Source organism: Betta splendens, chromosome 19, assembly GCF_900634795.4.
Source record: "Betta splendens chromosome 19, fBetSpl5.4, whole genome shotgun sequence".
Classification (NCBI taxonomy): Eukaryota; Metazoa; Chordata; class Actinopteri; order Anabantiformes; family Osphronemidae; genus Betta; species Betta splendens.
The window spans coordinates 12,149,311-12,168,223 of NC_040898.2; the positions used below are offsets into that span (position 1 = coordinate 12,149,311).

Genomic DNA, 18,913 nt, shown 5'->3' on the forward strand with positions numbered 1-18,913 from the left:
AGCGTCTGACTCTCGTCGACCAATCAGCGTCGAGGTCCTGACTTCTGATCGTCCTGGACCAATGGGGACGCGTGGCTCAAACACCTGCGCCAACTTGTAAGGATACGGAAATATCCCAGTGAATAAAACGGACGAGTTATGAAACTCACTGCAAGACGTTACTATAGTTTACGGGGAAATGTCTTTAAATGCAGCGTGTGGTGCATTCACGTGCTTCTGGAAAAAAGTAGCACAGTGCAGTGCTTGTTTATATGGCAATAGCTTTTTTGTACAGTACAGCCATCTGCTGATGAAAAATGGAAATAGTAATTAAAGTTAAAAAATTACAACTATAAATCTACTTATAAAACTTATAAAACCAAATTGTAATAAACAGCTTAGTAATTTAATCAACTATCCTGGTAAAGTAAACCTAAAAATGTGAGGCCAGTATTACATTATAACTTATTTACAATATATTAGAGCGAATCGTAGTTTCAGAACCACAGAAGTGGACGTTTATTTGGAAAAAAAGACACCAAAATGAGTAAAGCAACATGGACTGTATAAATATCTGTGCAAACAAAACGAGCACATGGAGGCACTTTCCTGCCTTCTGCCGCTGTGATACACCAGTCCAGCTACAAACCAGAAGATTACATTTATTTCATTTCCCAGTTCATTGAGGTTGTTCAATCTAATCTAAAAGAAGCATGGTTGTATAAAGGTCATTAAGACTTACAAAAGGACAGCGTGTAGTCTTGATTGAAAGAGTACAAGCAATTTAAGGAGTGGGTGCAGCGAGGATGACATTTCATTTGCAGTTTAACATATATTTACGTCATTGCTTAGGAGCTGCCCTGTGAACTTAAAACGGGAAAGAACCCCAGAGAGGAACAAGGAGCCGAATTCAGTCATTCACACAAACTACCAGGAAGCGACAGCGCGAATACGGCGGAGTTAACACAAAATGAGGAAAACAAAAACCTCACAATCACTGTATGACATTCTTCTGCAGCGCTTGGGCCCAAAATCCCTCATGGCACATCACACAATCCTTTACAGTAGGTTAAGAGAACAATCAGTGATTATGTTACAGTGTTTCAAATGCTCTGATGCTTGTTTTTAAAGCATATAAAGTCAGTATAAAGAAAAACAGTTTGTCTCTCCCTCACACAGAGCACTCAGAGATGGAAAGTGAGAGCCACCCATGTTTATTCCCATGATTCCCATCCTATCTAGGATGCAGGAGCTTCTAGATGCAGGTGTTCTGCTTCTGCAGTTGTAGCACAAATGTTTCTGCTGAGGTGAGAGGAAAAGGACGTGCTGGTGTAAAGTATGTAAAATGTAATCCACCAACTTTGACTCAGACTTTGCACCAATTTCTTTGTATATTACATCAAATCTTGAATTGCACACACAATCACCACTTTCAGGATACATTCATCTTCTTTTAAAATGACCACAGCAACATCGATAATTCTCTGCAAAAATCCACCTCAGTGCCAAAATCAGCCGAGTGTTGCAGGAAGGAACATGTACGGAGTGATAACCACAAATCTGAAATAGTTTCAGTAAATTGTCTTATTATCAAAGCACGGAGTCAAGTCAAAAAGAAATAAATACATATATAACAATATGTTAACACTGAAGTGTGGCTGGTGGTGGCCTTTGGGGTTAGACGCCCAACTTGTTGGCGATGGTCATGAGCACTTTGAGGATGGGCATGAAGGCGGAAATCTCACTGAAGTTACTGTTGCTGACCACCTGAGTGTGGACCTCCAGGCCCCTCTGGTAGTTCTGGCTCGACACGCAGCGGCTGATCTCATGGAGCCCGTTGAGGATGTTGTGGGAGAGCTAAAGATTCAAGGGAGAACCGATATTCAGGAAATGCAAAGAACTAAAACGTTACGCACACAACTCATCATTCACGTGCATGATATCTCACCGACTGCTCTCTCAGCTTGTCATAGAGGTATCCCAAACGTTTGGCTGCATCGTCGAGTTTCCTTTTTGTTTGCTGCGATTGAAAACACTTTGTTTATTTAACAGTTCACGAAACCTCCGCACAACACAGTGACGTATGGATGCTGCTACCAAGGCTCCTTACTGGGTCTCCTGCTGCTAGTTGGCAGCGCTGCACCAGGCTGTCAAAGGTGGACTTGAGGATCATGTGTTCAGCTGGGATTTCCTTCTGCTCCACCCTCTCCGCTGGCAGCTGCTGGAGAAGCTGAATGAAACAGGAAACACAAATGCAAGTTGTTGACAGATTTAGTGCGCACGTTACTGGTGAGAATATAAATAACAACCCCCTTGTCACAAACCAACCTGAACGCTGGGCTCCTGAGGAGCTCCAGGAGGGACTTGGGGATGATCCTGATGCTGAGGGGCCTCCACTGGGAATCCCATCACAGGGGCTGTGATTGGAGCGGGTGGAGTGTAGTTATCAGGGACCTGCACAACACATCAGTAACAACCAGCCCATATGAGGAAGATTATTAACAACAAGCAGTTTTTTAAAGCTGAGTCCTAACTGCATGTTTGAATTTCATTGACTGTTCTAATAGTAATAAAAAAAACTGTACCTTCTTCTTCCTGGGTCCACCTCGAACTGCTGGTGGATCATTCCAGCCTTCTTGATGCCCTAAATAAGAAGACTGCGAGTTAGAAAAGTGCAACCATAGTTTCAATTCTTTACGCTTTGGCAGCCAAAGACTGTCCCATAGAGACAATCAGTTAAAGCAAAAGGATCATGACATTAGGCCTTTTGGATGCGGTGCACACAAAGGCACATGCTAACAGCCACACATTACAAACATTATTCCAGTGGTAAGCATCAGCATCTAAATGACAGTGTTTTTACAATAAAGTGTAAATGTTGTAAATTGTTGAACCAGATTCACGGTAATGTGCAGTTGCCATTCTTGACTCAAGAATGGAAAATGGTTTTGTCAAAGCTTAGAAAACAAATATCTAAAAGGCTCGACACTTAAGTCACAAGCGAGCACCAAACATACACAGAGTGACCAGAAACACAGTAACCTTGACCAATGCGAGTGCAATGGGACACAAAATCTTTACTGCAGGTATACTGTGCTTTGCATTACACTCTACAGGTGTTTCTACTTTTCTTGTCTTCTTCAGTGTATGTTTTGATGGCCTTCTATTCCATATGCAACCCTAACTCTGTCACCTTGATGGTCACACTGGAAATTCAGCCAGGGAAAGTCTCCTGCAAATCAAATAAGGAGTGACAGCTGAACATAAAGAAGAACATCTGTAGAACATTTACCGCCCTAAAACAGTATTAAATGTGTGAAAAAGCAGAAAGTATAAGTGCAATTGTGAACTTCAGACTGAAAGTTATCCAGCAGTGTTTGTACCTGTTGGTGGAGGAGCAACAGCAGCTGCTGGGAAGGGTTTTACCGCAGGAGCTCCAGGGCCTCCCTGTGGATAGCCAGATCCAACAGGAGAAAAGGGACCAGATGCCATGGGGGGTGCAGGCCCTGGGTTGTGAAGGCCCCCTGGATACATGGGAACTGGGGCTCCAGGTTGGGAACTAGGTGGCATGGGGCCTGATGCTATTGAGGTAGATGGCATGAAGCCTGTCGGTGGGACCCCAGGGCTGGGCATCGGGGGCAAGCCTCCGGGGGTTGATGACGATGGGGGCAATGGAGGTCCTGATAAATTTGCAGCTGGCATAGAAGGACCTGGAGAAGGGAAGGCTGTAGGCCCACCCATGGGCACAGGCTGGGGCTGGAATGCCTGATGAGGAAGGAAGCCTAAAAAAGGACACAAAAATGCCCCATCAGTGCTAAACGACTTTAAATATAGGGCAGAGACATGTGTCACTTAGCATGTTGATCATACCTGGAGCTGGTGCAGGATGCTGGGGGTAGGAAGGCCTCACAGCAGGGCGGGACATGCTGGGTGGCAGTATGTGTGAAGAGGGTGGCAGCCTGGGCCCGGTGTTAGTGGGAGCAGGCTGTGGGGTGAAAAGTGACGGCATAGGAGGCTGTGCTTGTGCAGCTACCTGGGATGGAGCTGAAGGCTGGTACTGGCTCTGATTAAGATTAAAATGGAGGAAAGGAAAAGATTTATAATTGGAGTTTCACCAAAATACAAGTGTGGTTTAATGATTTGTGTTGCTACTAAATTGTACCATAATTTGTGATTTTGGTGCATGAGCCTGAGGAGCAGGATGGGGCTTGGCTGTGGACACATTTACTCTGTTGAAGGAGTTTGGAGGTTGCGGTCCAACAGCAGCCTCTCCCTGAGCATGGAATAGTCTGGTTCTCAGCATCGTGATCCCAGGCTAAAAAAAAAAAAGGAAGAAGAAACAGAAATGTGTTTAAACAGAGGAAATGCAGCTCAGATGTTACTACTAATTGCTTGGCTTCTTACTTGGTCGGAGTTCTCAGGCAGGTAGGACATGGCGGTGGAGAGACTACCCTCTGCTGCCAGTATGCCGGCGTAGCAGGTTAGCTTCTCAGCCAGGATGGGGCTCTGGACGGCCACCTCACTGTTGCGGAGACGTTCGATTGATTTGCGCAGCATCATGACTTTTTCAACTAGGTCCTTAAAATACACAAACACACACAAATCAGTTATAAATATGGATTCTCCCTCCTGCAATGTTATTTTTGAGCAGCCATGTCTTTCTAGATTTGTTCAATAAACACTACATGCATTTAGACTAGATGTAAACATGCATTTGAAAGAACATTTAAGATTTATTACCTCTAGACCAAGAGGGGAGGAGCAGTCTCTATGCAAGGCCCAGCATTCCACCAGTTTCTCAATATTCCCAGAGCAGATGTAACAAAGACAGGCCTGCAGGCATCGCTTCTCTGTCCCCTCGTGCTCTAATCGGCTTCCTAGGGTATCTACCAAGGAGACGGTACCCTATAAAGGCTGATATTAAAGCAGAGCAGATTCAATGTTTAGATACGACGGTGGGCAACTCACCACACAGACGGGCAAAATCTTCGGGGTGAGCGTAGGTCAGCAGAGCAGCGAGAGCCTCCTTCCAGTTGTCCAGCTCACAGCTTTGCACAATGTCTCTCCAGTTCTGGGTCACGACTGATGATATAAGCTATGGGATAAATTAAATTAATGTACAGCTAAAATATGTTCTGTCATTGTACCAACTGAATTGCAGTGGCTTCAAAACAGTCTTACCATTGAAATACTGTTCTTTTGTTTGCTTAGGTATTTTTGCTGAGTTTTCTTGAGTAGCTCTTCTCCTCCACTGATGGACAACAGGATGGCTTCAGCGTAGCGTCCATCGTTCAGACACAGGTCAACAGCTCCCTCAAAGTTGCCAACCAGCAGAGCCTGGCTTATCAAACCATCAGTATCTACAGTATTTAAACAACATCACTGTGAGCCATGACCAAAGTAAGACAAACTAGTTACAATAAACAAAGCAGTTATTAACACGATGAAAAATATTGCACAGGTGGACTTTTACCACATGACACAGGGATCTGGAAGTTGGAGTTTTCCTTTGGGGTTTGACTGAAGAAGTCTGAAGGTGAAACAGAGCCTGAGGTTCTAGCATCAGCTGATGCAGCTGCTTCATCAGACCTCTGGAAATACGAAAAAGCATTTACAATAAACAGTAGCTGCAAAAAGCAATGGCCCAAAGGATGTGAGAATGCATTCTTACTGACCTCAGTGGAGAGCCGCTGCATTTTTTCTGCCAGATCTTTGGCATCCACTCCGTGTCCATTGGGTTGAAAACTCTTCCCCAGACATTTTGAAATCTGAAAGATATTATTCAGCTAAAACACTGGGTAGAATTTCGAGGTGAACTAAATGGAACATTTTAAATACCTTTTTCTCCAAGTCGTCTTTGCTGAATCCTAAAAGTCTGAGGAACTTAATTCGTGCTTCATCCTCAAAATTGACCTGTGCACAATGGAAACGGATTAGCTTAAAATCTAAAACACTGAACTAGCTAACAGATGCGATGCTGTGCCACCAACAGTCAGATATGAATGCCCACCAAAAGAAACTTCCAAATATCCTGCTCTGCGTCCGACTTGGAGTTCTGAATCTTGGCCTGACAGTAATTGTTGAAGGAACCTGATTGCAGTGCAGCCTGCAGCTCCCTAGAGCGCTGGAGGAACTCCGTCTCCGTGGTAACCTGGCTCACATACACCTGTCTGGGGACAGGCTGAGGGCTCTGCATTGGTGGGAGCTTGGGATTTTCAAAGGTTATCAGCTTTCCACCAAACTGCAGAGTAATAATATAATACAAATTACTCATCAAGACATAATTTCACAAAGCTTAACACTTTCCATATACGTGTTTACAGAATATTTTAAGGTTACACTCACAGCAAAGGAAGCACCCACTGGTCTGCGCACCCACTTAGGGGGCTTTTTCAGAGGGGGAACTATGGTCTCCTGCACTGTGGGCTGAGGCACTTGCAGAGGAGGCAGCACTTGCCCTGTACCAAAAGGATCCATTGTATCAAATGAGGAGGATATCTGTTAAATAAAAAGATGCGTTAAAGTCAAGTCTTTATGCTGAAACAGGCGATCAACAGGAAATACACAGGGAACTCTTTAAATAATTTAGTTAAGCAATCAACAATCAGGAAGCGCGGGTCTCCCTTTATAGCGGCCCCATCTTGTGGACAAGTTGTGCATCTCAGAACTGATCCTATTAAAACAGTTGCTACCTTATCAACCGTGCTTTGCTGCTGAGCCTTCAAGCTCCCGCCCATGACAGAGTAGACAGTGATTCTCCCATCAAATGATGCTGTTGAAAGCAGGGCCGGATTCCTGGGGCACCACTGGACATCAAAGCACCACTGATTCGCTGTTGGAAGTTCATAAATGACCTAAAATAAAGAGAATAGAAAAATCAAGAAAATATCAAGTTACAGTAACAAGGAAGCTAAATTAGTGACAGTGATTTAGATATTAACGTGACACACCTCTGCAGTGTTTGGATTCCAGCAGAGAATGCGGTTGTCTTTAGCACTACTCAGCAGGAGTTCAGAGTCAGACTGGCTCCAGGATATAGACAGGATTCCCCTGGAATAAATATGACTGTGTGTAGACTTTATTTTTAACAAGTATATAATCCCTTAAAGAAATATTATACAAACTATCAAAAGTCTAACCTTGTGTGGTTTTCAAGAACTTTAAGGGGTGATGTAGCAAAGCGGAGGTCCCACATCTGGATAACTGGCAGGCGGTCATCTTCAGAGGCCAAGACCAACTGAGTAGCCACATCTGGATGCCAAAGCATTCCTGAACAGTGCATCTGAAATCACACAACAAAAAAGGGTAAACAAAATATTTTAAAGGGTGCATAATAATTTTAGTGTAACCTGAAACTTTTGGATTAATCTCACAATCTTGCAGTAAGTTAAAAGAAACAAACACTGAAGCTGATTGTGTTATACTTTGTTACAAAGTCACCAACCCTGTTACTGTGGTCACTGATCTTGATTATGGGCTCGTTCTTTCTCAGGTCCCACACAACTGCTTTCCCACTGGGACTGGCAGAGGCCAGGATGTGCTGGACCTGTCTGTTCCAGGACACCACACTGATGTCTTCAGCAGGCTGAAAGAAAACTGGTGCTGTCAAAACAAACCTGACTGCGAGTGTGTGACAAAACAAATTCCAATATTCAAAGTACCATTCTGATGTGTGCTATGCAAACGATGTTCTCCCTCATTTAAATAAACCTTTCAAAAATGGTGTTGATGACATACAACCAGGATGTTTAGTAAATAATACCATTAGCAAATTACATGTATATATAATTAGGTATAACGTGACAAATAATCTATAGCATCATTATTTACAAGCAGCTAGATACACATGTAAAAATGAAACCCAAAAGCAAAACTCGTAGCTTTCAGTCTGTACCCATAGGAAACTACAAACATATAGAAACCAGTGAAAATGTTGTGACTGAAACAAGTGAAACAAGTAAAACAAGTCAACACATTCCTTTTAATGAATGTGTCATTTTTTAATAATGCACCCACCTGTGTCTTTGCTCCTGGTGTCATCGGACTGCTGAAGTTATTCAGATCCCAGATGTATATTTCTGAATCATTAGCTCCTGATGCAAGCAAATTACTCTGAGGCAGGAACAATAAAGAAACACTGATGATGTTCAGCAAACCAACTTCCTTCAGTAAGAAGTATCTCTAGAGAGACATACATCCGAGAGCAGACGTTTACCTGGAAAGGATTAAAATCGAGTGCTCGAACGGGTCCTGTGTGTTTTTCGGACTGTCCGACTACTGCCTCTGCTCCAGAGCTCATTATGGCCTCTGGGTTATATACAGTTAATGCACCATTTTCACTGCCACCAATCAGTCTCCCTCCAGTACCATCTGCTCCTGCACCAAAATTCACCCACACAATACTGTGGAGCCTATGAAAATAAAAGGTGAGGTAAGTTAGTGTGTAACATCCTATTTAATTTAAGAAACTATTACATGTCACACTCTCCTTCCCAGCTAATATAATCATAAAAAGAATAGTGCTTATTTACTGTGTATCTCATTATTGTCCAGCTTCTACAGATTACCTGTTGGAGGTGGGTAACGACCCTTTGAGGTGCATATCCAGAGTGGGGTCAGAGAAATCCAGCTCAAATATCTCGAGGGCAGCGGTAGTGTTGAATGAGGCATCAAGCTGTTGTGCTGATGTCCCCAAGGCCAAATATATAGGATGGTGTCCCGCAGGACTCCAAGCCTGGTGGGCAGTTCTCTGGATCTCCTTCAGCCTCATTTTTCGCTAGACGTAGGTTCTGGACAGACGATCGGGACTCCACTACAGTAAAATAATACATGCATTTAAATTATGCAAGTCTGGTCCAAGCTAAAGCCAAGCGCAACTTCACTTTTCAAGGTGTAACCGCCTCCGACTATTTCCTGAAAGTATAAATTCCACAACAGCTTTTCCACCCAACTATTCCGATGAAGTCATTTGCACCATAATTGCATGTTAGCTGTAAAATTAACGCTCTAACCGGTCACTGTCTCTAATATATACTGTCGCCGTGTTACTTTGATTTCCAATAAGCGTCGACTAACGTTAGCTTTTCGTTTATACAGCATCAATATTGAGCACCCGTTAGCGTTAGTGAGGCAGATGCATTTAAGTAAGATAAATTAATCATCCATGACATGAAACTACACAGATATTATCTTATAATAACATATATTTGTATGTTACCGCTATGGCTTAATATTTGTAGCTATGTTTTTGATTCCAGTGCATAACCGCAGCCAAAGTTGCCGTTAGCTAGCAAGCAAGCTAAGCAGGCACCACCCTTGCTACCCGACCTTAACAAAAACTAACACTGCGTAACACACAGAGTCACCGAGCAAAATATTTTTAGGAATAACTCACGTCAACCGCCCAAATCACGATCTGACAGTCGGCATCCACGATATGGATCGCTACTTATCAGCCAAGCTAACAGCTTAGCACAGACAGATCCCGACCAAAGTGCTTTGCCGTGTTGTCACTGCGCTACGGTGGCCGACACGGACATTTCTTGTTTAGCGGTGCCCTAAAGCAACCCGAGTGTAACCAAGGATTAATACATGAAGTGTGTAAAAAATGTGGAATAGCTGTTAAAACTACTCTGTGGTAACCTCTACTACTTTGTTAATGTTGTTAAGCACAAATTACTTTGTTTCCATAAAGAATAAAAAAACAGGAATATAATTTTTTAACATAGGTCTTTATTCGTGACAGGATTATTTATATATATAGACAAGTAAAGTCAGATTCAAGTTGTTAGATTTCAAAATTCTTGACTTCCTCCGGTTGTTTCTCAGGGTCTCCTCCTTTCTCTAAGTACAGGTTATTGTAGGGATACTGTTTTGGAGCCTAAAACAAATGTACACACACGCGCGCGCGCGCACACACACACACACACACACACACACACACACACACACACACACACACCATTAAAAATAAAGAGACAGCAGTTAATTTCAATTTATATAAAGAAGACAAACACAATTGGCTAATTAATCAAGACATTTCTCACCCTCTTAAAAAAAGTACAAAATATTAAAAAATATCCTAGCAATGGTCTGTACTTACAACAGGTAGGTAGAATTTAAACTTCTCTCCAACATAAAACATAAACAGCATGAATCCAATGAAACCAAACAGCTGTTTGCACATAGAGGACCAGGGGACAGGGCTGGGTGATGTGTCCACACGATTCCTGATGAACATGTCAAAATCCCAGTGCATCTAAAAATAGAACAGATTTCTTTTGTTCAAAGATGTTCAAAGTGGAACTGTCATAACACAGTCGCACAATTTTTGGGTGGAGAAATCGGTAACTCTTTCCAATCAAGCTAATCGGAAAACCCTTTAAGACAAAGAACTGTTTCTTCACAGAAAAAAAATAATGCAATGCCTTTCTAATGTAATGTTATTCAGAGTTTATCTATAAAGAGTATGTTGAAATCTAAATCTAAAACACAAAAACAAAAAATAATAATTCAAGCAGCAAAAACTAAAGTAATCGTTATCTTACTGGCTCTCCCCAGTTCCTCCTCAAATCAGGATGGTCCCATTGGTACCAGGGATCTCTCTCCTGTTGAGATATGTCTGGTAATTTTGGATAGTCACCACACCTAATGAAACACATCGGTGAGAATTTATTATTTATGCAATAACGGTTTTGATTAATTTAGAAACCAGGCAATAAATAGGCATACCCCTCTCCGTCGTCGGGATACGGCTCATAGTCCTCAACCCTCAAGTTGTACTTCTTTGCAGCTGCGGCTCTCTCCTCTGGGGTCCTCGGATACGGACCCGGCAGAGTATCCTTGCTTATACCAGAGGCTAAGGCAATAATACACGCACTTGTAAATCGATGAATCCGGAAAGTAAATATATATAATAAATATCATAAAAAAGCAATGTTATTGCATCTGCCTGCACCGCCATTCAAAACAGCGGTAGCAGTTCCATTAGCAAAAGCTAATGTTAGCATGTCAAGGTTAAGACTATTAAGGGTACAGACTTCAAATCTTCATATATATTCGTACACAAAATCACCATCCACTACACTAAAACACCTTATTCAGTACTGACCAGCTCTACATCCTGCCAGAAGAGCTGAAACTCCAGGCCTTCTCCCTTTAGAAAGCGCTTGAGCCCAGCGTCGGAAACCAACACCAGCCATGTTTACTGGCTGCTGCTGTCTGACAGACAACAACTACGCATGCGCGGGATTGTAAAGTATGGGTCGTCATCAGGGCCAGTTCGTTTTTCTTTCTCTTTTTTTCTGTTCGTTTAAAAACAACTTTTTGGTACAATACCGCCGCCTTCTAGGTTAGAGTGTGGTTTCCATATAAATAAGATTAAATTTGACTGTTTATATAAAAATACCTTTTAATATAATACATTTTCTTTGATATGAGTTTGAGAACAGCTGGAACTGTATGACTACACTATTAGCTGTATATATTATTAAAACGTATTGATGTTGCTTCATTGGTGATGCCAATTAATATAATTATGAGTAAAAGAGAGTCATATCTATTTGGAGGTTTGTTTCATTGTGGTTTATTAATATTTATTCATGAGCAGCAGTGGCTGAGGGGAAGCTGTTTTCAGAGTGAATGCACGGAAGCTCTGAGTCTTGTTCCTCCTCCCATCAGATCCAGCTCAGGTGCGTTTGATGCATTTACTGAGGGGTCATCACTCTGACACTGGTGCTTAACTAAAGTGAGTTTATCAGAGAAGCTCGGCAATGTCCTTCTCCACTTCTTCAATGGGGCTATGAAGTTCATACCTGCGGCAAAGAACAAACAACATAAATAAAAAAATAATAAAAGTCTATTTTGTGATACTAACTAAGATAGATTAAATGGCTTTACCTTTTAAAAGGAACACCCTCTGCTGTGATAAGGAACTTCTCAAAATTCCACCGTATGTCGTTGACTTTGATGGGGGACCAGTAAAACTTCTTAATATCTCCAATAAGAGGGTTGACAAATGACAAAGTATCCTGTAGCAAAGAAGAAATAATTGTAGCTGCAGCGGCGTCAATTATTTTATATAATGTAAATCACATTACCTTTAGGTAGGTGAAAAGTGGATCCTCAGTTAATCCATTCACTTCAACCCTGCCAAAAACAGGAAACTTTGGCACAAACCCCCCACCAGGTCTCACATACTTTAGAATATCAAGGGTTTCGTGATTCACCTCTGAAAAAGTGACATGTATGAGTAAGTGATTAAAGTATTCAGATCCTAACTAAGTACAAGTACTACGAGTACAATAACCATCTGTATAATCAGTATTCTAAATATTTTTAGTGTTATTGTACCTACCAGGTGACTGAAGACCAAACTGGTTGCAGGGGAATCCCAGGACAGTGAAGTTGAGGTCACCAAAAATTTCCATCAGTGCATTCAGTCGATGGTACTGATAGAAAAGGACAAAAAAACCCATTTAATAAAAATGACAGCATGAGTTACGTGTAATGAGATGATGTGACAGGGGGACCGTAGTCAATCAGCCTCCTTGCAGGTTATTACCTCCTCTATTGTTGACCCTCAGAAGGTGGCAACATTGACGACGAGAAGCACCTTACCCCTGTAGTTACCGAGCGGAACCGGCTGTCCATCCAGCGTCTCGGCAGAGAACTCATAAATTGATTTATTTGCCATGCTTGTACTTTAGCTTGTATATGAGATTGTAGGCAGTCAAGAGTGAGTATTCAGTCAGCTTGTCCCGGTGGCTCATCTCATTCACTGAAACATAACTCATGGGTCAGCAATTGTTCAGCATGACTGACTCCATTGTTCTTCTGGCCAGAGGTGTGCTGGTCGTATAGTCAGTTATTCAACACATGTAAACTAGAAAAAGTAGCTCTGGTGAGTATTTGACTGGGAAGTAATACAATCAAAACAAATACATATGGATGCACAGCAGACCACATCATTATTTTGTCTAACTGATACTTTATAATTTCCTGTTTTAATTTATGAGCACCACTGTTTAATTGTGATGCCTATCTCCATAGCGAATGACTGGTAAATGCTACATATATTGTAATTGTAACACCTCAGTTTGAAGAAACAGTAACTTTGTTGGAACTGTTTCTTTGTTTTAACATACTTTCATTTATTAGCCGTCAGACACTAGGAATAAAATGCGTCAGTTTTGTTTTGAATTGTACTCCAATTTTGTCTTTATCATTTTATTAAATTTGAAAACCTTCCTTACATGTAGTGCAGAACCAACTAAATGTTTTACGGTCACTGAGGACTGTTTCTGTTTTTTTCGCCATTCCTACGGCCGAGGAAACTGCGTGATTTAATCCAGATTATTCCGACGCTCTTGAACGCGGCATTCGGTTTGGGTTACACCTTGGACGCTTGCAAGATGCTAAAGGGAAACACGGCATTTAGCCATTTTTCTAAAGAAGAACGCCTCCTTAAATTCTTTTCATAATACGCTTGGCTAAGAATGGACGGAGAAGCCACGATAGCAACGTACGTGCTTCGAGAATTGAATTTTTAATTTAAAACGCAGTTTTATCGGTGGCCCCGGCATACTAGCATCTCAGCTAACGGCGATAGCAACAGCCACCGGAGCCGGTTGTTATTTACGGTCGCTAACTTTGGTGTAACGATCCAATACCACGACAGGGGGGATTCTCGTGGATCACGTAACATCACCGGCACTATTTGTGCATTTCAAAGCCAGAAAAACGCTGACATCTAATTGTTTTGTTGTTGCCGTTTGCGTCAAACCGCTGCTGCAGCGCTGCGTTCAGTATCAAAGTTCACCTGTGTAATTACTGCTGTCATGTCTTGAGCAGATGTCATCTCCTGGACCTGCCCTGGGAGGATGTACTGGTCCCACGGATTTTGTGCTACTTGCCGCTGCAGCACCTGGTCAGCCTGCAAAGGGTGAGCAAGCAGTTCCACAGCCTCATCCAGGTGTATCTGGCCAACTGCAGGACTTTCGATCTGCCCCTGGTAGGTTGTGACCATCACACACACATTTATCCAGGCTGCACTTACTTGTACTGATGTCACAACTTATTTGTTCTCGCAAATGTTTTGTAATATTCGCAGACTGGGTCATGCATTCCCAAGGAAGCCTTTTGCTCAATGTTAAAGGACAACAAAGTTCTCCAGAGTCTGTCCCTTCAGAACTGTTCAGACTGGGTGACGGACAAGGAGCTGCTACCAGTTATTGGCCAGAACCAGCATCTGCAGAGGGTTGACATGAGCGGCTGTGTTTGTCTCACCCGTCACTCGCTGGTGGCCGTGTCTTTGAGCTGCATGCACCTGCAGCGCCTTGGCCTGGCTCACTGCGAGTGGGTGGACAGCCTGTCCCTGCGCAGCCTGGCTGACCACTGCAGGGGGCTTCAGTCAGTCGACCTCACCGCCTGCCGCCAGCTCAAGGACGATGCCATCTGCTACCTGGCTAGGAAGTGTTTGGATTTAAAGTCTCTGTCTTTAGCGGTAAACGCCAACATCACTGATGAGTCGGTGGAGGAGGTGGCCAAGAACTGCAGGGGCCTGGAGCAGCTGGACCTGACAGGTTGCCTGCGGGTTAGGAACCAGTCCATCAGGTATATTTTATTTTCGGATGTAAAGCAACTAAGTTTGTGACATACTCACACTTCTGACATGTGCCTCCTCACTTGTGCACTCCTCTATAACATCTGCATGCTGTGCTCACAGGACTCTCGCAGAGTACTGCCCGAAGCTACAGTCCCTAAAGGTGAATCACTGCCACAATGTGACAGAGTCGAGCCTGGATCCACTACGGAAGCGCAACGTAGTGATAGACGTTGAGCCGCCTTTACAGAGGGCACTGGTACTTCTTCAAGATGTGTTGGGATTTGCTCCTTTTATCAATCTCCAAATATAGACACAGAACATTCTCTGCAACATGTGCACACAGGTAGGAAGCGTTGGCACTGTCCCGCTATGGGACAAATGAATAATTTATCCTGTCCTAGGGTTCTGACGAGAGTTCTTTGTATCTAAAACCATTCAATAAACAAACAAGTAATACACATAGGATGGGGGAGGTTCCTATGTACAGAGCTCTGTGCTTAAATAGTTCTGAGAAAATGTGGGACAATCAAATCAAAGTTCCACAGAAGCGAGGCAAAAGAATTAAAAAGGCTAGAATGTGACCATTGATGCATATTTAAAAAGAAGAAACTGAAAATAATTTTATCTTTGATTTTAAGCCATGAACTTAAAAAAAACAATGTGTCTTGTCTAAAAGATATCGCTGCACTATGTCTTAATATTTTAGTGGGTTTAACTCTCTTATGGCTTTAAGGGATATTCCAAATCTAGCCAAAGTATATTATTTTTCTGTTGTTTTTTTTTTTTAAACAAAGTACTACAACATTATTTGACACACATGTCTCATATGTTTCATTCAGGAACATTTAAACCTGTTTGAGTTTAATTGAACATTTAAGCATTTAGTTTATTACATTCCTCATATTCCCCTGACTGAGTTTTGTTAAGCCATTTTCACGACCCAGTTTTTATTATATTACAAATGGGACTTCTGCTGCCACCACAAGTTAGTTTGTGGCGCTGACATGAAGTTTGTGTCATCGTCTCCCCAGTGTAACTGTTTCTTACCGTTACCTTGTGCTCCGGTTGCTTTTTAATGGCTAGACGCTACCATGGTATACTAGGAAGGTATGCTTTTTGTTTACTTGTTAAGAAATGCAGATTGTGCATTATGTACGACTTAGTCCAATTTAAAAATAGAATTGTTTATGACTGTTTTCCCTAAAGCCTTTGAATTTTGTAAAGAGTACTTAAAATGCTGTTGCCATGTAATGACCTGTATGAACTATATAGAGGGACATTAAACTGTAACATAAAAAAACACAAGAACGTGTTATATTTATTTTAAATCCACTGTAGGTTCATATCTGAAGTCGACACAAGGTGGCAGCAGTGAATTGGGTTGTGTCTTTTTCAGTTAGGCAAGAGAGGGTTTCATGCTACAGTAAGTTCAGGAACCCTATTAAGGACAAGTTAGATATGTCAGGAGTATATCATAAGACTGAGACTTGTTTCAAAGGATGCGTCTTGTTTGGTTAGACAAAAAGTAACAATGCTTATTATCTTTTTAACACTTGATGCAGAGAATGCACAGTAAAAATTAATGTGTTCCCTTGTTGCTTCAGCTGTGTTAAAATCCCTCCTACAGTTTCCTCCGCTGTTGGGATTGGCTAGACTATATTGCAGGTTGTCTGTGTGACAACACAACAGGTCTATTTTCCACATGATGGCATGGTTTACCCCATCTGCTGCGCGCTGTCCACAAGCTGACTTTGCACCAACAGAGACTTGTGTTCGGAGAGCTTCAGGGATCTTCTGTTAGTTGCGCTGATCATCATATTGTTCCGCTGTGGTTTCACAGTGTCATTAGCTATAAAGTAAATCTTGAAATTTCAATTCGCTGGGCAACTTTGGCTGCACCTCATACAGTAAAACACTCATATTTATCCAAAGTAGCAAAGAGTCACCATATTTTGAATAAGAAAAAAAGTATGAGTAGTGAAAAAGCAATTTATAAAAATGATCTCTAATAAAAATGTTTTTGGAAGGTATGGGTATAACCAAATACATTGTTGAAGTCTCACCTTAAACACCTCCACAACTTTCTAGTACTTGTCAGCTGTGGCTCGTCGTAGCCACTGCTCAGCAGTCGGCGGGTTAAAAATGTTTCAGAATGCATTCATCAAGTAGGACCTCAATTAGCATTGATCTGCAGGGGGGAGGAAGAAGCATAGCTGCGTTACTGTATACCACGGAGCAATTTCTGTTCCAGTGATGGAGTGTGCGGGGGATTTCTCAAACATAGCCGGCCTAACATATTTTGTCTTCCTGTCAATAATATGGCGCTTGTCTAAATTATTGATCAATACCCACAGATCAAAACTGGAGTCAGTTCATTTTATTCAGAACATAGTTTTAGCCCTTGGCTGCTTGTAATATACTCAGTGTATTAAAATAAGTAATAAATTTAGGTTAAACTGCTTTAAACTCCTCTGTCAGAATGACTCATTGAGGTGGCAGCTGCATATATAACATACATTTACAGTTTCTTTCCCTCACACATTGTGATCAGATAATATCCACAATAGAAACAAAAGTAGGTTTTCAATAAAGCATAAACCTAATAATACACCCTCACAAACAAAAACATTTCGCTTTATATGTATATGTCCACATAAAAAAGAAACACATTTAGAAAAAAATTAGCAAAACACAAGAAAGTCTGCGTTTATGGAGACGTTTATGTTGATGTAATGATTTATTTTTTGTTTATTTACACTGTATATCATATATATGCAGGTAAATAAGGATTTTTCATTTCTTACAATATGTGGTAGCAATTTCTATGTAACATTAAGCGACTGAATATTAAAGCAGGAATTATTTTAATATTCTAAGTTATTTATGTGGATCTAAAGCATTATTTTCATCTTGAGCTTGAATAAAAACATCCTGCTCAATAATAAATATAAACTGGTCTAGGCTACTTTTCAGCTTCAATTTAATTAAATGGAGTTCATGTAAGGTGGAAAGAGAATTATGGTGCTGTGCAGATGGGTCCAGGACTGTGTCAGAGATTTTGTTCATTTTCATATTTTTAATTAACAGACTTTTTCTCCCTCGTCTTCCATCAGTGAATGAGTCTGTTTCATTTATTTGATGTAGTTTATCTCCTTCAACCATTCATATACGACCTTATTGGATCCTGGGATTTAAGGATCCATCTTTTGGCCACCAGAGAAGCAGAACTAATGACAACATTAGAGTGGCTTTGTGTGCGTGGCCATCGAAGTGTCGATCAACCAAGCAAGAAATAATGTTGGATTTTCAAATCGGCATGAATAAACATGTATGTTCCGGATCTGGTGAAGTAAACTATGGAGGGTTCAATTTAGAAAAGTGATGCTGATGATGAAGATGCTGATGAACTACTCCCTTGAGGTTCATGTGTGTGTTGTGGATGATGTTGTGGTGTCAGATGGAGAGGTTTTGAGTGGCACATATTGTGGAGTGTAGCATCAAAAGTACTTCAGACAGAATCCTGGCACTTTCTTTAGTCATCGTTTGCCCGTACTCACGCAGGTCACCTTTCTTGTGCCTTTCCCTCAGTCTGGCCACAAGCTTGAGTTCAGCTCACACCTAGAAGCACCCAGAGGCCACATTTCTGCAGCTACGCTCAATTTGCCTGCAATATAAACACACTGATTTACCTAATGGCGAGTACGTACACAATAAGTATGACGAAGATCCGCCCTGGCAGGAGCATTTTGCCCTGCGACTAAATCTGCCCTGCCAAATTGTAAGTAACTGTGTTGAACTTGTGTCCTCCAGCCAGCAGAGATTAGAGTTCAGCGTTGAGCCGTAATCACAGATCACATCTTGTTGTGCTTAGGAGACGCTGAAAGATGCTGGAGGTTGTCTCATCATTTACTTTTTAGGGATCTGATTTAGGAAAGACGGAGTGAGCTCGTTCCAGTCGCTATAAGTAGAAATATTCTACGTTATGGACTCGCCTGTGTCTCCTCTAATGTGTTGCTTTACTCTCTAGAAGCTCTCGCATAAAGGAAGCTCTTGACAAATGGAGCACAAACAGCAAAATATGTGTTCAGTACTTGTCTGGGGCCGTAGATTAATGACATTAACGAAGTTTCCATTAGCACGGCGATCGGGGGAGACAGAGGCGTCCATGCGTAAATCCACATGACTGAATCACTGATAAGAGAAAATGAAACACATCTCTATGGGCCAAGAGGGGCCAGGAAACGCCACTCTAAATTAGCCCGCGGCCCAATTTGTTGTTACTTCATTAACCAACAAGCATTTGTAGAGCAGGGGAGGGAAGTTGTGACC

At 41.8% G+C, this 18,913-nt stretch overlaps 4 protein-coding genes across 6 annotated transcripts; 1 reads left to right on the forward strand and 3 right to left on the reverse strand.

The window, feature by feature from the left end:
• Positions 1-471: 471 nt before the first annotated feature.
• On the reverse strand, positions 472-9,563 carry sec31b (SEC31 homolog B, COPII coat complex component). Of its 2 annotated transcripts, XM_029134586.2 has the most exons (26): positions 9,374-9,563; positions 8,547-8,791; positions 8,195-8,390; positions 7,996-8,091; positions 7,424-7,564; positions 7,119-7,261; positions 6,930-7,029; positions 6,672-6,833; positions 6,325-6,477; positions 5,990-6,220; positions 5,818-5,892; positions 5,655-5,747; positions 5,453-5,570; positions 5,161-5,339; positions 4,948-5,074; positions 4,720-4,865; positions 4,384-4,557; positions 4,142-4,294; positions 3,850-4,042; positions 3,363-3,761; positions 3,173-3,211; positions 2,565-2,623; positions 2,308-2,433; positions 2,090-2,209; positions 1,928-1,999; positions 472-1,836 (listed from the first exon to the last, which is right to left on the reverse strand). In XM_029134586.2, the coding sequence occupies exons 2-26, from the start codon at positions 8,747-8,749 to the stop codon at positions 1,657-1,659; spliced, it is 3,678 nt and encodes a 1,225-aa protein (XP_028990419.1). In that variant the 5' UTR covers positions 8,750-8,791; positions 9,374-9,563; the 3' UTR covers positions 472-1,656. The 2 variants fall into 2 exon arrangements, with proteins under 2 accessions (XP_028990419.1, XP_028990420.1); XM_029134587.2 differs by lacking the exon at positions 3,173-3,211.
• A 128-nt stretch (positions 9,564-9,691) lies between these two features.
• On the reverse strand, positions 9,692-11,248 carry ndufb8 (NADH:ubiquinone oxidoreductase subunit B8). Its single transcript, XM_029134588.3, has 5 exons — positions 11,090-11,248; positions 10,711-10,837; positions 10,527-10,626; positions 10,082-10,237; positions 9,692-9,859 (listed from the first exon to the last, which is right to left on the reverse strand). The coding sequence occupies exons 1-5, from the start codon at positions 11,178-11,180 to the stop codon at positions 9,767-9,769; spliced, it is 567 nt and encodes a 188-aa protein (XP_028990421.1). The 5' UTR covers positions 11,181-11,248; the 3' UTR covers positions 9,692-9,766.
• A 299-nt stretch (positions 11,249-11,547) lies between these two features.
• Positions 11,548-13,939, reverse strand: gpx9 (glutathione peroxidase 9). Of its 2 annotated transcripts, XM_055504403.1 has the most exons (6): positions 13,799-13,939; positions 12,542-12,757; positions 12,335-12,428; positions 12,078-12,208; positions 11,878-12,008; positions 11,548-11,792 (listed from the first exon to the last, which is right to left on the reverse strand). In XM_055504403.1, exons 2-6 carry the CDS (start codon positions 12,671-12,673, stop codon positions 11,735-11,737), a joined length of 546 nt encoding a protein of 181 aa, XP_055360378.1. In that variant the 5' UTR covers positions 12,674-12,757; positions 13,799-13,939; the 3' UTR covers positions 11,548-11,734. The 2 variants fall into 2 exon arrangements, with proteins under 2 accessions (XP_055360378.1, XP_040924403.1); XM_041068469.2 differs by lacking the exon at positions 13,799-13,939 and having other exon boundaries at positions 12,542-12,799.
• Positions 13,327-15,368, forward strand: fbxl15 (F-box and leucine-rich repeat protein 15). Its single transcript, XM_029135241.3, has 4 exons — positions 13,327-13,501; positions 13,831-13,990; positions 14,090-14,592; positions 14,705-15,368. The coding sequence occupies exons 1-4, from the start codon at positions 13,476-13,478 to the stop codon at positions 14,892-14,894; spliced, it is 879 nt and encodes a 292-aa protein (XP_028991074.1). The 5' UTR covers positions 13,327-13,475; the 3' UTR covers positions 14,895-15,368.
• The last annotated feature ends 3,545 nt before the right edge of the window (positions 15,369-18,913 follow it).